Source organism: Camelus ferus, chromosome 21, assembly GCF_009834535.1.
Source record: "Camelus ferus isolate YT-003-E chromosome 21, BCGSAC_Cfer_1.0, whole genome shotgun sequence".
Lineage (NCBI taxonomy): Eukaryota > Metazoa > Chordata > Mammalia > Artiodactyla > Camelidae > Camelus > Camelus ferus.
The window spans coordinates 2,434,644-2,448,600 of NC_045716.1; the positions used below are offsets into that span (position 1 = coordinate 2,434,644).

A 13,957-nucleotide genomic window follows, 5' to 3' on the forward strand; every position below is an offset into this window, starting at 1 on the left:
TGCCCCACATCAATCCAGCCCTGGACTTGTGAGGAAGGAAGAACGGGAGTCAAGAACAGGAGGAAGCAAGGACAGGGCGAGATGGGGATGCAGGGGGGAAGCCAGCACCTAAGACGACGCAGCCAGTGTGTGCTCCACTCCCAGCCCACTAGCCCCCGGGACGCTGCGGGGACCTCAACTCTGGCTTTTCAGCGTGCATTCGGTTTTGACTAACTGGCTCATCTTCTGCAGGCCCTGGCTTAACAAGGGAATCTGCTTTGACACAGACCCCGTCCACTGCTCCGATTTGGACCTCTTGGCTCCAGCAGTGACTGTCTCACAGCCCTCCCTCCCCTTCCCCTCTGCGATTTCCCTCTCTTTCCCTGACCAGCTTTTCTGGGCCTTTTCACTCGGGTTCTCTCAGGTGGAACTTCTTCTCCTCGTTTCCTCTTTTCTGACCCTCTATTTCCAGGCCTTGCTAAGGAATAGCAACTCTTAAATGCCCCTCAAGAAATAAACACTTAAACTCCAAGAGTCACACAAAACTTGCTACTTTTCCTCATTGAGTAGCAACCCCTGTACCCCTACTCAGTAAACCTGAGAGCTAACGTCGACTGAGGGCTGGTTATGTGCTGAGCCCTGTCCTAAGCACCTTACAGGTGAGGCTGCCGGGGCTGTGGAGCGTTTCCCAGTTCATTTGGGACCAGCTCCTCATCCTCAGGGTGCTGTCTGCTGGAGGCTCACAACGGTCTCTCTCAGAGGGAACTGCCTTGTTTAAGATTAGACTTACCATATGACCCAGTAATCCTGCTCCTGGGCTTATATCCAGAAGGAACCCTACTTTAGGATGACACTTGCAGCCCAATGTTCATAGCAGCTCTATTTACAATAGCCAAGACATGGAAACAACCTAAATGTCCATCAACAGATGACTGGATAAAGAAGATGTGGTATATTTATACAATGGAATACTATTCAGACATAAAAACCGACAACATAACGCCATTTGCAGCAACATGGATGTTCCTGGAGAACATCATTGTAAGTGAAGTAAGCCAGAAAGAGAAAGAAAAATACCATATGAGATCACTCACATGTGGAATCTTAAAAAAAAACATAAATACAAAACAGAAACAGACTCATAGACATAGAATACAAACTTATGGTTGCCAAGGGGGCGGAGGGTGGGAAGAGAGACTGGGATTTCAAAATACTGTAGATACTGACAGGCATATGCAGAATAGATAGACAAGATTATACTGTATATCACAGGGAAATATATACAGGCATACTGACAGGCATATGCAGAATAGATAGACAAGATTATACTGTATATCACAGGGAAATATATACAAGATCTTGTGGTAGCTCACAGGGAAAAAAAGTAACAATGAATATATGTATGTTCATGTATAATTGAAAAACTGTGCTCTCTGCACTGGAATTTGACACAACATAAAATGACTATAACTCAATAAAAAATGTAAAAAAAAAAAAAAAAAGATTAGGCTGTCCAGTGAGTGGCTGATGTGGTGCACAAAGGCCCGCCCCTTTGCTTCACTGGGAGGACGGCTCAGAAGGCCGTCCTGCTCCAGGGCATCCCCTGGGACCAGTTATGGCATTTGTTTCCTCCCTCTGCCCAGCCCTCTTCCCTCCCACCCTCTTAGTTCCGAGAATGCTCCCCAGCAAGTCTCTTCCTCGGAGGAACTGAGTTTCCGGTTTCCTGGGGAACTCTTGAGGATTAAATTTACTTAGTCCTCATAACAACTTTATGAAGTAATTGTATCATGTTTCCATCTTAGAGATGCGGAAATGGAGGCATGGAAAGGTTGAGAAGCTTGTCCAAGATCATCCTGGATACCTGTAAACGGTGGAGCTGAGATGTGAAACAGAGAAATCTCTCTAGATCGCGCGAGCACTTTTAACCTCATGTGCAGCCTCTTAATCCCAATCCCAAAGAGAAGAGAGGGGCAATGGGGAGGCTGTGATGCCTTTACGGGAAAGTGAGAGGGAGAGGCAGGGCATGTATTACCTTTATCTCACAGCTGAGGACACTTAACTAGCAACTGCTTAAAGGCAGGATCATCCACCAGTTATAGAGGCGTTAGGATTCTAATTTGTGGAGGGGCCGTGCAAAAAGCATGGTAAATTCATATCTGAGTTCTGGCAAAACACTTACTGTGTGGCTTTGAGCAAATTATTAAACCCAAGCCTTAGTGGTAGATGTACATGGTACATTTTAGGAGTAGATTCTGTAGTACATAGTAGATGCTCTGTAAAGCCATCTCCCCTCCCCGCCATTTGTCTGTTATTTCTAACTGTGATCTCGGGCAAGTCTCTTTAACTGTCTGACTCAGGTCTTCGTCTATAAAACGCAGGCGAGGACGATAAAGGGCTTCCTTAGACCCGTGGCCATCTGGGTGGGAGCGCAGTAAAAGGAAGTTACCAGTATAACCATGATGCTGTCTTGGCCGGCTTGTACCCTTTGCTCGGGCGCCCCTGGCTCAGGCTCAGGCTTAGGCGGTGATCGACACAGCGAGCACCGCCCCGACCCACCAACCCCCACTCAAATCCCCCTGGCCCCGCTGAGTTGGCTTCCTGCTTTTACTCCGGGCCCGACAGGTGTTTTCCTAATAAACTGGGTGTGCGCGTCTCGTCTCCGTGTGGCTTCTCTGCCGCTTCCCGCTCCCCACGCCGCCGTCCGCCCGGAGGAGGGGGCAGCCCCGTGCGCACCCCCGCGGGGAGAAGGTTGCACGAGGGTAGGGGCGGTGCCTCCTGGGCGGATCGCCCCGCCCCGTTGAGCTCCTGGGCCCCGCCTCCTCCTTCGCCTGCGCGCAGTACCGCTCTCCGATTGGTCGGCAGCGTTCAGCCCCGCCCCGCCCCTCCAACGCATTAAAAGCCGCTGGCTCCTCGCGTGCTGCTTGATAAACCCAATCCGCGTGAACAGGCGCCGGCTGCCGCCGCTGCTCTGCCTCCTCGCGCCCTGCAGTGCCCGCTGGAGCCCGCTGCCGCCCGCTGCCATCCTCTCCACGACGTGCTGCCCTGCGCCCGCAGCCATGTGCCGGACCCTGGCCGCCTTCCCCACCACCTGCCTGGAGAGGTAAGAGGAGCCCGTCCCCAGCTGCCTGGAGGAAGAAGTCCAAGTCCCACCAACCTTAGGGAGTGGAGCGGCAGGCTTGGGGACCGGGGTGGGCGGGAGAATGGGAAACTAGTGATTTGAGAGGCAGGGGTCAACTTGGTTCCACGTTCTCAGATGCCTCCCTTAGAGTCTTAGAGAAGGATGAGCCGTGAGAAGGGAGAAGGTGGAGCAGGGGGACCACTGCTTACTGTCATTCCCCATCCTCTGACAAGTGGCTATTGTACTCAGGAGACCTGCTGAAGACCTAGATCACGTTGGAATCACCAGGCAGAACTGAGTCTTCCCTGGTTTCTTAAGCGCTTAGTTTTATTCTAAAACACAGATACAGGGGCATGGCCTCCTCTGGCCCTGGGAAGGCAGAGATGTGTTTTTCAGGCCCCCTAGTGCGGGATGTACCCACATCCCAGGGAGCTGCTCAAAAGCCCAGCTGGTGGCTGGGAAGGAAAACGTAAAGACAAAGGTGGAAATCAGCTTCCACACAATTCCAGAAATATTTGTGACAAGCCTAGAAAGTGCTGACCTACCTTCTGCTAATGAACAGGCACAAAGATCTGGGTGACTTAAGCGGGAGAAGCCCACGTACGCTGTACTGTAGGCCCAGAAAGTGCAAGGCCCAGCAAGACGCAGCTCACACGCAACTTTCATTGTCTCTGAGTTCATGCTACTGATGAGAGAAGCAACGTTTGGGTCCAGGGAACAGCCCAAGGAACCCAGGAACCCTCAAGGCTGGAATTTGGGGGGTGCCAGTCTGAGCCCTTCTGGGACCCCGTAAATCAGTCTGCCCTGCCTGAGCAAATGGAGAATGCAGACATGCTCATGCTTTGTCTTCCAGAGCCAAAGAGTTCAAGACACGGCTGGGGATCTTTCTTCACAAGTCGGAGCTGGGCTCCGATACCGGGAGTGTTGGCAGTAAACACAGCAAAGAGGGGTAAGTCCTGCCAACCAGCTGAAGGCTCTTAGAGAGGAGGGAGCCAGATTTAGGAAAAGAGGCCCGAGAAGGAAACTACAAGGAGAAGTTAGGACACGCCAGGTGAACCTTGGTGCCCCATTCATAGAGACTGTCATGGAGGTTCCTGCTGGGTCTGCTGTAGCTGCCTGACTGGGTGAGTGGCTCCAGGCTTCTCAGTCCACCAACAAAGGAGTGTACCCAGGGCCTGAATGTCTAGTGACCAGACTCTGCCACCTGGGGATGTCACTGCACACGCAGCCAGGGCAAGGGCAAGGTCCAAGACCACTGGAGGGTCTTAAATCAATGACTCTACTTCCATTAGCATGCACTTCACCTAGAAGCCCTTTTATATCCGCCATCAACTGTGCCCAGTGCTGTGCTAGGCTCTGCGGTGCTGGATAGACCGAATCTCTGATTTCCTGGAGGAAGTGCGCAAATCAAGCTCTGAGACTCAGGGGAATAGAAAGCATTTTGGCCCGTCAAGACGGTCTTAGATATGTACTGAGGGCTGAAAGGTCCCTGCTTTGGTTTCTGGTTAGTGAACTGTCCTCTGGAAAACACAACTATTTCCTTTAACCCCAACCAGGAGTTTGACAAATCAGCTCCAATAACCACCTAGCAAGCTTTGTGTGAGTTACACAACTGCCGTCAGCGTTATGGCTAGGACTTGTGCTTATGCACTCATTTGTCGATGTTTTTAAAATTTAAAAGGCTTTTTTTTTTTTTTTTTTTTTTTTTAGCAGAAACTTCCCAGAAGACGTGCTGGCATGGAGAGAGTCGTTTGACTTGCTGCTGAGCAGTAGAAGTGAGTGGGACCCTGTTGTGTCTGTCTGTGGATGGCATGTGGGTACTCAACGTGCAGTGGGGCCCGCCTGAGGGATGCTGAAAGCACGGGCAAAATAATAGTAGTAATAATAATAATAATGATTCCCCTGGTGTGCCAGCCTCTATTCAGAACACAAAGGCAGGTCCTTGTTCGAGAAAATTATACCCTAAAAATAGAGCCATTAACTACAATTGCTGTCTTTTCTTCTTTTATTCTGGGCTGGCTGTCCCTGCTGTCTGACCTGTCTTGTCCTCTCTCCCCGCCAACGCAGATGGAGTGGCCGCCTTCCATGCCTTCCTGAAGACGGAGTTCAGTGAGGAGAACCTGGATTTCTGGCTGGCCTGTGAGGAGTTCAAGAAGCTCCGGTCGGCCACCAAGCTGGCGTCCCGGGCGCACAGGATCTTTGAGGAGTTCATACGCTGTGAAGCCCCCAAAGAGGTCAGGGCTCTTTTGGGGATCCCCCAGACCTTGCCTGCTCCTTCCCCACTGAGAACTGGGGGCAGTGGGCGCAGCGGGGGAGGGGCTGAGTGTTGAAGCAGAGTGTCCTCATCTGGCACTGGAGACTGAAAAAGCCACCCCTGGGTGCTCTGGGTGCTGCTACCCTCGGACTCACTGATGGACCCAGAGAGGTTGGCAGGGGTTTTGCCTTCTGCCCACACCCACTTTTGTAAACTAAGGTCTTTTCAGAGGCTCAAAACACTTACACAACTGGGGAGACAGGTCGTCACAGGGACCTGGGATAACCTGGTTCTCCCCTGGCTGACCTGCCTGGGGTCCACCTTCCCTCAAACCTCCGCTGCCTCAGATAAAGGACATGGCGCCACCTTGTGGAGAGAGAGAGTAGTAAAGCCTAGCTTTTGGATCTTTTTTTATTTTATTTTCCGAGCTCTTTTGTTTATTCTATAAAGATTTATTGAGTACCAGTTACATGCAAGGCACTGTTGTCATTGGGGATATGGCAGGGAACAAACAGTCTCTACCCCAGTGGGAGAAGATGCCAATAACCAAGTAACTAAACATTGCTGGGGAACGGTAGGGGCTGCGATGAAACAAAGCCGGATGTGAGAGGACGTATCAGGAGACAGGGTGGGAGGAGGTGAGGTCGTTCCGTTTCATACCGGGAAGTGAGGGGTGGGCTGTCCCAGGAGGTGACATAACAAACAGAGACATGAAAAAGTTAAGGGAGGAAAGAACATTCTAACACAGGAAACAGAAAGTGCAAAGACCAGAGAGCACCTGTTGTGGTCACAGACCAGCATGTGGGCCCGTGCGGAGCGGGGAGCGAGCGGGAGGTGACGCCACACGGGTGGCCGATGGCCAGATGTGGCCCAGGTAGTCCTGCGGGCTCCACACACACTTTGGCTTTTCCTCTCAGCGATGTGAGGAGACAACACAGCTGCTGGCCAACTGGCTTGGGTTTTAAAAGGCTCACCCTGCTGCTGGGTGGAGAACTGACCCCGAGGGGCTAAGGGGAGAAGGGAGGGACCCGTTAGCAGGCGCTGGCACTAATCTGGGAGAGGGGTGATGGCGACTTGAACCGAGTTGTTACAGAGGAAGGGGTGAGAAGAGGCTGGATTTGTATCCATTCCTAACATAGCCTCAGTCGCTCGGAGAGACTGGAGGCAGGCATCGGATCGGAGGTGGCCACAGGCCCAGAATTAAAAGGCCAGTGGATGGTCGACTCGGGAGACTCCAGAGAATTGGTTCAATTCCTTCCACTTCCCCCCCGGCCAGTCCTCCTAGGGCTGCTGGCCCCCTGGCCTTGCCAGCCTCCCCCCACCCCACTCACCCCCGCGCTTGTCTCCATCCCACAGGTGAACATAGACCATGAGACCAGGGAGCTAACCAGGACGAACCTTCAGGCCGCCACAGCCGCGTGCTTCGATGTGGCTCAGGGGAAGGCACGCGCCCTGATGGAGAAAGACTCGTACCCCCGCTTCCTGAAGTCACCTGCTTACCGGGACCTGGCTGCCCAAGCCTCGGCCACTACCTCCTCTCCGTGCAGCCCAGCCGAGCCCTCGCACACCTGAACCTCAGGGCCACGAGGAAGCCAGCTGAGCAGAGAGGTTGAGTCACCCAGCCCCGAGAGGGAGGCAGGTTCTGCAAAGCCAGAGAGGACAGTGAAGGGGCATCTGGCGACATCCTCTCCTCCAGATACTACGGGACTGAATTCCATGCACAAGAGGGTCCCCCCACTTCTAGGACCTGTGGACGAGGGCTAAAGAGGAGGGTTGCACGGGGCTCTTGGGGAAAACAACGGTGGCACAAGGATCACCACTGGCTCTGGCCATTCTCAGTGGGGCAAGGAATCTTCCAGGGCGCTTTGGGAGACGTGTGGATAAAGGGAATCTCAAAAACGAGAGCGGGGAAGACAACCAGGTCAGCCGTTTTGCCTGTTGAACAGCTGACTCTGGTCACATCCTGCTTCCCTGATTCCCAGACCGTCCTGGTCCAGAGGGAGCCGTGGAGGTGGAGCCTTCCTGACTGGTCCTCCTCGCCTGCCTCTGGGCTGCCCTGGGGGCCCCTAGCCTGCACTTAACCCTCCTGCGCTCAGCCTTGCAGTCTTGTCAGGGCCAGAGAACCAACGCGATGCTTGCCCCAAATGGGGTTTTCAGCTCAAGAACTGGCCCTCGAGCCCCTTTCCAAATCAGTAGAGAGCCCTGAAAAGAGGCCGCCTGGCTCTTGCGAAATGCATCTTGGTGCTCTTGGTGCCCTCTTGCCCGTGGCCCCGACCCTGCGTGTGCAGCCGGGCCCGCTGAGGGCCTCTTGCTGGGATGTGCCCTCTCTTCGCTCAGGCTGCCCTTGGGTGTGGGGCTCATCAGGAGAAAGGCCTGGGCCTCTTGGTGAGCGGCCAGTCCCGCTCTTATGCCGGGCAGCATGGAGCCAGGGAGAAAGGGGTCCTAAGAAACAAATCTCTTGACAGTTCCAGAAAATCCCATTTAAATCAAGCCAACATGTATCTTTTTTTTTTTTTTTCATTGGGTATGCGAACAGGGGAAAAAAGAGATTCCCCAGGATGGAAGGGGAGCCTTGTGTTTCTTTCCTGTGGATGTGAGGTGCACTTACGGGGGTGTTGGGAGGAACGGGGCAGGGACCTGGAGGGCCCTCGGCAGCCCATAGAAGCTGGGGAGAGAGGATGTGGGAAGAGCAGGCCTGGGGGAAATCAGAACCTGCTTGCCACCTCAAGGCATCACGGAACACACATTCCATGCTGGGACTTGTGCACCGGCCTGGGCTGGGGGAGGTGAATGAACCGGGCAGCCCCTCTTTGGCCCCAGGAAAATCAACACTGCTTTCTCTGCACTATGAGCTCCCCCGGGAGCAAAGTGTTTTTCAGGTCTGACAGTGGTCACCGCACATGTTTTGTTGTTGTTTCTGTCCTTGTGTTTTGCTGTTATTTATTGTTTGAAACTTGAGTTTGCCGCCACTGGAGACTCTCAACAGTACCTGGCAGCCTGTCTGTCTCCCTCTCCACCAGACTCTACCTCTGAACTTGCTGGGAACCTCTCGGCACCTGTCAGGAACTCCCCACTGTTTAAATATTTATTTATTGTTGACAACTGGAGCTGGTTTCCTGGATATAAACGATGTACTTAATCTCCCCTTTTTCCTGTTTCAGCATGTTATTTTATTGTGGAATAAAAATAAAACCTAAATATGAGATCTTGTCTCCAAGGGCCTTGCAGTTGGGGGAAAAAAGGGGAAGGGAAATGCTGTGGGGAGTCTTGTGGAAGCTCTGGCTTCCGGAAATACGACAGGACGGATGGGTGTGCTTTCGAGTTATCGACTGAGACAGAATTCAAGACCCGTGTTTGTCTGGTAACTGGTTCTAATGGTGGCCACCCTGACGCGTAACTTCCTGCAGCTGGTGACAGCCCAACTTGGGTCAAGCTGTGGCGTCGTGTTGATTGGACCTGGCTCAGCTGTCTTTTCAGAATCCACATCCTCTCTCCACCAGACCCAGCAGGAGCCACTCCCAGGTCTGCCTGGAATGGAGCAAAGGGCGGTTCCCCCAGCCAAGTAGCCACACATTATCAGATGGCGGGGGGGGGGGGCTTCTGTGCCATTTTCACCTTCGCCCATTTTCAGTTTGCAGTAGTATTTCTTTATGATGTCATATAAATTCAAAGAATTAGTATTATTTATAATGTCATGGACATCTCTGAGCTGAGCCACAGGAAGCCGCTTTGCACGTGAGACTACTCCGTCCCCGGGCAGAGGCTATGGGGGTTCGCCCTGGGCTTGAGAGAACCTGGGGGGAGACTTGCAAGGATCAAATCTGCTGTTCGTGACCCATCACCTACGTATTCTCCTGTCTTATCCTACGAATCTGTTCTTTTTTTCTGATTGCCTCTATTTAAAAATTCTTCTCTGTGCTGAATTATCAGTTTGTATATAGATCTAGACCTTACATTGACTTTTATTTTTCCCTTGTTGTTAGTCTGAGTACAGTGACCAGACTTCAGGGACAGGGAGCAGAAAACCCCAGGAAATCTCACTCTAAGCCCAGATCTCAGGGGCGATTCTGTGGGTGAGGGCAGAAGGGACTTGGAGTTGAAAGACCTGGGAAGGAAGATGGGGACCAGCACCAAGGCGGGCTTCTGAACTCCTTGAGTCCTTCCGGCAGCTCTGTAAGGTCGGTATGATTGCCGTCTGACACAGATGAGGAAATTAAAGCTCCAGGGGGAGGAACACGCCCAGGGCGGCTGGCTTGATAGAGTGGCGGAGATGGGATCAAACCCAGTTACACCGCGGGGGAGTCTAGACTGCGAAGGATGGTCGAGAGATATGATGGATGAAGGAGGAAGAAAGGCGGTACCCAGAGAGGTGGGGCGGTGGCAACCGTGTCTTCTCATTACTTTCCTTCTATCTTTTTGCCTCTTTTAAAATATGCATTTAGCTCATTGAGTGCATCCTGTGTGCCTGACAGAAAACCAAAAGCAGCAGCTGTCCCATCAGCTGCGGCAGCCTCGTTTAATGGTGGGCAGGGATTCGGGATAAGTCTGGACAAGGGTATTTTCTGAAGCAGAACAGGTGCCGGTGGGAAAATATGGGTGTGATCGGCGAGTGATGGAGAAACGAACGGGGATGACGGACATCCGGTGACTGGGCAGGGGGCTGGCAGGCTCCTCAGTCCAGCAAGACCACCCTCAAGACCTGTTCCCGTCCTGCTAGCCCTTCCTCTCACATTAGGGTGGTCTTGGAGCCGCGATGTGGCCTGAAGGTGGTAGCACACGTTAGATATAAAGAAGAATGGCTCTTTGCTGACCTCGACATCTCCCAGGTGTCAGGCACAAACCAATACAACACGGGTTCTGTATTGGTTCTCAGAGAGGTTAAGTGACTTCCTGAAAATCACACAGCCAGCAAAAGGTCTCCAATACCTTTAAACTCACTGGCCCCTCCCCCCAGAGCACTTCCAGCCTTGGCTTAGCAAGCAAAGTGCTCCCCGAGTGGGCTGTTCATGCCTCCAGGCCTCTGCTCTCTACTCCCTCACCTGCCCGCTGCAAACAACTCTCTCATGGTTCACAGATTCACCTCTGTTCAAGTCTTCTTGATTTTGCATTCTGAATCGCCTCTCTGCTGTGTCCCCTCCTCTCATCACTGCTACCCACCACTTCCCTAATCAGCCGAGGGATGCATGTTTCAAAAGCCGGCTCCAGGGTCTTTCTGAGACACCTTCCCTGAGCCTGCGGGTCTGATTGCAGAAGCCTCTGCTTCACACACCATGACGGCTGCTGCTCTCCAGGGTCAGAGAAGATGCCTACTTTCTGCCTCCCCTTCCCAGACGCAGACTCCTGGGATCAGGCACGACCCTCTCCAATTTTCTACACCCCAAGTCCAGCATATAATGTTCAGCAAATAGCTCTTAATGATTAATTTTAAATCCAGCAGGAGGGAAGTTTCAATGACCATTTCCAACTTCCTGCCAGACTTCTCCCCCTGGGTGTCCCACAGGCTCTTCGTATGGAGCGAGTTCAAAACCAAGTTCATCGCCGTCCCCTCAGGTAGCCACTGCCCTCTGTGCCCCTAACCTCCCCCTCCACAGAGACGCTGCTTCTCCTCCCAGCTCCCCGAGACTTCTAGAGGAAACTGTCATCCTCTTCAATCTGGGCTATAAAAACCGCTTCCCACTGGGCCTCCCTCCCCGGTCCTCTCCCCCTCCAGCTCATATTCCACGCTGTGCCAGTCTTTATCCATAAAGCGCAGATCTGAGCATGCCAAGTCTGCATGAAGGCCCTTCAGTGACTCACCTTTGACTAAGAGAGAAAGTCCAGCTCTTACGATGACACGTGAGGCTTGCTCTGATCCAACCCAAGTCTCTCTCCTGACTTATCACCCACCCAGATGGCCCGTACACACATGCTGTTCTCTCTGCTTGGAAAGTCCCCTTCCTTTTATTATTATTACTATTTTTAGAATTAGGGGTTGGGGGCTAAGGAGGAGAACGCCCTCCTCAAAATGCCTCCTGAAAATCTAGCAAAAACACCTCCTCAGCTGACGCCTTCCCAGACGTCCACCGCATAGAATGCATCTCCGCCCGTCACTTCTGTGATTGTGGGATGCCCTGTGCCTACCTTGGTGGCCTCACGTATGATGTGGGACTGTCATTCACCCCTTCACAGCTCTTCTTCTTTCACTGAACTGCTCTCTTCAAGGTCAGGAGCCATATCATTTGATAGGATGGGACAGAATAGACCATACCAAGCGACTCACAGCCCGGGCTGTTGGAATGTGGGGCTTGGAATCCTGGCTCATTCGCCATATGGTCTTGGGAAGTGATTAAGCCTCTCCAAGGCTTAGCCCCTCATCTGTAAATGAGGACAATAAGAGTGAACCTCTCCTAGAGAACACGGAATAAAATAAGTGTTTGGCATAGTGCTGATATCCTATGAGTATTAGCTGTTATCATCAGATTCCAAGTACTTAGCATAGTGCCTTCCTTGTACACAGTAGGCATCATTGTCCCTTAAATAATAATAATAATGAATAATAATAATAATAATAGTCAATGACTATTTATTGACACAATAACAAATTATTTGAAAAGAATGAAAGAGCCATGATTCAAAGCCAGGATTCCAAGTCTACTTTTTCAAGTTATAGTTCGACTGTTTCCATATTTCATCTGCTGGGTAGCACATTCCAGAATTCCAGATGAGGGCAGGTAGGGCTGAGCCATGAATGCACACGGTCCTCACGCAAACCCAGGGCAGCGGGCGCTGTTTCCGAATCAGTGCTGCTGCTTCCCGGTGACTGTGGATGGCGCTGGTCCGTGCCTCGCAGTCTGCTGCCCCCTTGTGGCCATGTCGTGTCAGGCGAGACAAACGTTCCCCTGGAATTGCCTCATTTTGCTCTTACTTTAAGTTTGGCTCCCTCCTTTGGAATTATATCCAAGAGATATAACTTTTAGTTTTGTTTATTAATGCACTTTTAATAAAGATGTGAAGTTTCAATAGAGCTGAAAATTATTGGCATAATTGCCAAGATGGCCCTGTGGGTAAAAGGGTTAAGATTTCTCTAATCAACAGGGCTGAAATTAACTTTAAAAGTTGAAGCTCTTGGCGTCAATGTGAGAAAAGGGGGCTCTTGTGCACAGTTGGTGGGACTGTAAATTGGTACAGCCAAGATGGAAAACAGTATGGAGGTTCCTCAAAAAAATAAAAATAGAACGGCCATGTGATCCTGCAATTCTACCTTTTTTCTTTTTATTGTAGCTGTACGAGAGGATGGATGTTAACTAAATTTATTGTGGTAATCATTTCACAGTATATGTAAGTCAAACCATCATAACTGAAACTTCTACAGTGATGTATGTCAATTATTTCTCAATAAAACTAGAAAAAAAAACTTTAAATTGAAGTTCTTAGGTAAAGAGAAAAAAGTGTTCAGGAAATATTAAGTGCTGATCGCAGGGTAATTCACTGTCACCAAATCTCTTAAATTGGTCCAATGTTTCAAATTGCTTTATGAGGAAAAGAAAGATTGACAACTTAAATAATTGAGGTATGATCCTAAGGGTAAGGGATGTCGTGTAGTTAGGTGCTAGAGAATGGAATTTGAGTCTTCATTATTTAGCAAATATTATCTCTTGACTGACAATCCCCAGCCTGGTATTTTCAACCCTCCTTATTCTACTTTATTATTTTCTGTAAGATTTTCACTATAAAGCATATTGTATATAATTTACTTATTTTGTTTATTGTCTGGCTTTTCCAACAAGGATGAGGGCAGGCATCTTTCTCTGTGTTGTTCAGTGATGTGGCCCAAATCTCTAGAAGGAAGGAAACTACTTAATCACTTTGTGCCTCAGTTTCCTCATCTGTACAATGGGGTCAAAAATAGTACCTACCTCATAAGGATTAGATTATATAATTTAATATATTTAAAGGGCTCAAAATAGTTCCTGGAGCATACCAAAGAGCTACATAAATGCTTGTTACCATCATCATCATCAATCTTATTAGTTCAGATAGCAAAAGCAGGGTGCACAGAGACACAGAGGTGGAAAGTGGTATGATGTGATGGGGAACTAAATGTCAGTAGTGATGATGCCCCTGAGGAGTAGGGACCATATCATAATCTGAAATCATGTTATATATTGCATTTCTCAATTGTTTACAATCTGTTTCTGCCTACTACAACACAAACTCCGGGAAGACCCCCATGAGGCATTTATGTGGCAAATCACTATATCCCAAGCATTCAGGAGAGTCCTTAGCAACCTAGCCAGTGCTAAATAAATATTAATTGAATGAATGATGGGTTAAGGATTTTGAACTCTGCCCTGAACACAATGGTGAGTCAGTGAAGCAGGTAAAACACTAAATAAGAGGCTGGGAAGCAGGTCATCAGTTTCTTGCAATAAGCTTGGTCAGTCCCTTGCAGATGAAAGCAGGAGACTTGAGATGAGGATGAGGAGACGCATTCAGGTGACGGTGCCAATTCACGGAGATGGAGGAAAAGGAGGAGGAAGAGCAGATTAGGGAGAGATGAGGGTCTCTGTTCGGGACATGTTCTAGATTTGTGGGTCTGAAGCTCAGCAGAGGCTGGAGCCAGAGAG

The 13,957-nt window shown here is 50.5% G+C and overlaps 1 protein-coding gene across 2 annotated transcripts; it reads left to right on the forward strand.

Annotated features, from left to right (window-relative positions):
- Positions 1-2,894: 2,894 nt before the first annotated feature.
- Positions 2,895-8,550, forward strand: RGS16 (regulator of G protein signaling 16). Of its 2 annotated transcripts, none has more exons than XM_006193001.3 (5): positions 2,895-3,079; positions 3,951-4,046; positions 4,808-4,872; positions 5,165-5,331; positions 6,708-8,550. In XM_006193001.3, the coding sequence occupies exons 1-5, from the start codon at positions 3,036-3,038 to the stop codon at positions 6,921-6,923; spliced, it is 588 nt and encodes a 195-aa protein (XP_006193063.1). In that variant the 5' UTR covers positions 2,895-3,035; the 3' UTR covers positions 6,924-8,550. The 2 variants fall into 2 exon arrangements, with proteins under 2 accessions (XP_006193063.1, XP_014421779.1); XM_014566293.2 differs by having other exon boundaries at positions 4,811-4,872.
- Positions 8,551-13,957: the final 5,407 nt, after the last annotated feature.

Coding starts and splice junctions, on each gene's coding strand:
- RGS16 (XM_006193001.3), top strand. CDS start 3,036: ATGTGCCGGACCCTGGCCGCCTTCCCCACCACCTGCCTGGAGAG. Junction 3,080..3,950: donor CCCACCACCTGCCTGGAGAG/GTAAGAGGAGCC, acceptor TTTGTCTTCCAG/AGCCAAAGAGTTCAAGACAC. Junction 4,873..5,164: donor CTTGCTGCTGAGCAGTAGAA/GTGAGTGGGACC, acceptor CCGCCAACGCAG/ATGGAGTGGCCGCCTTCCAT.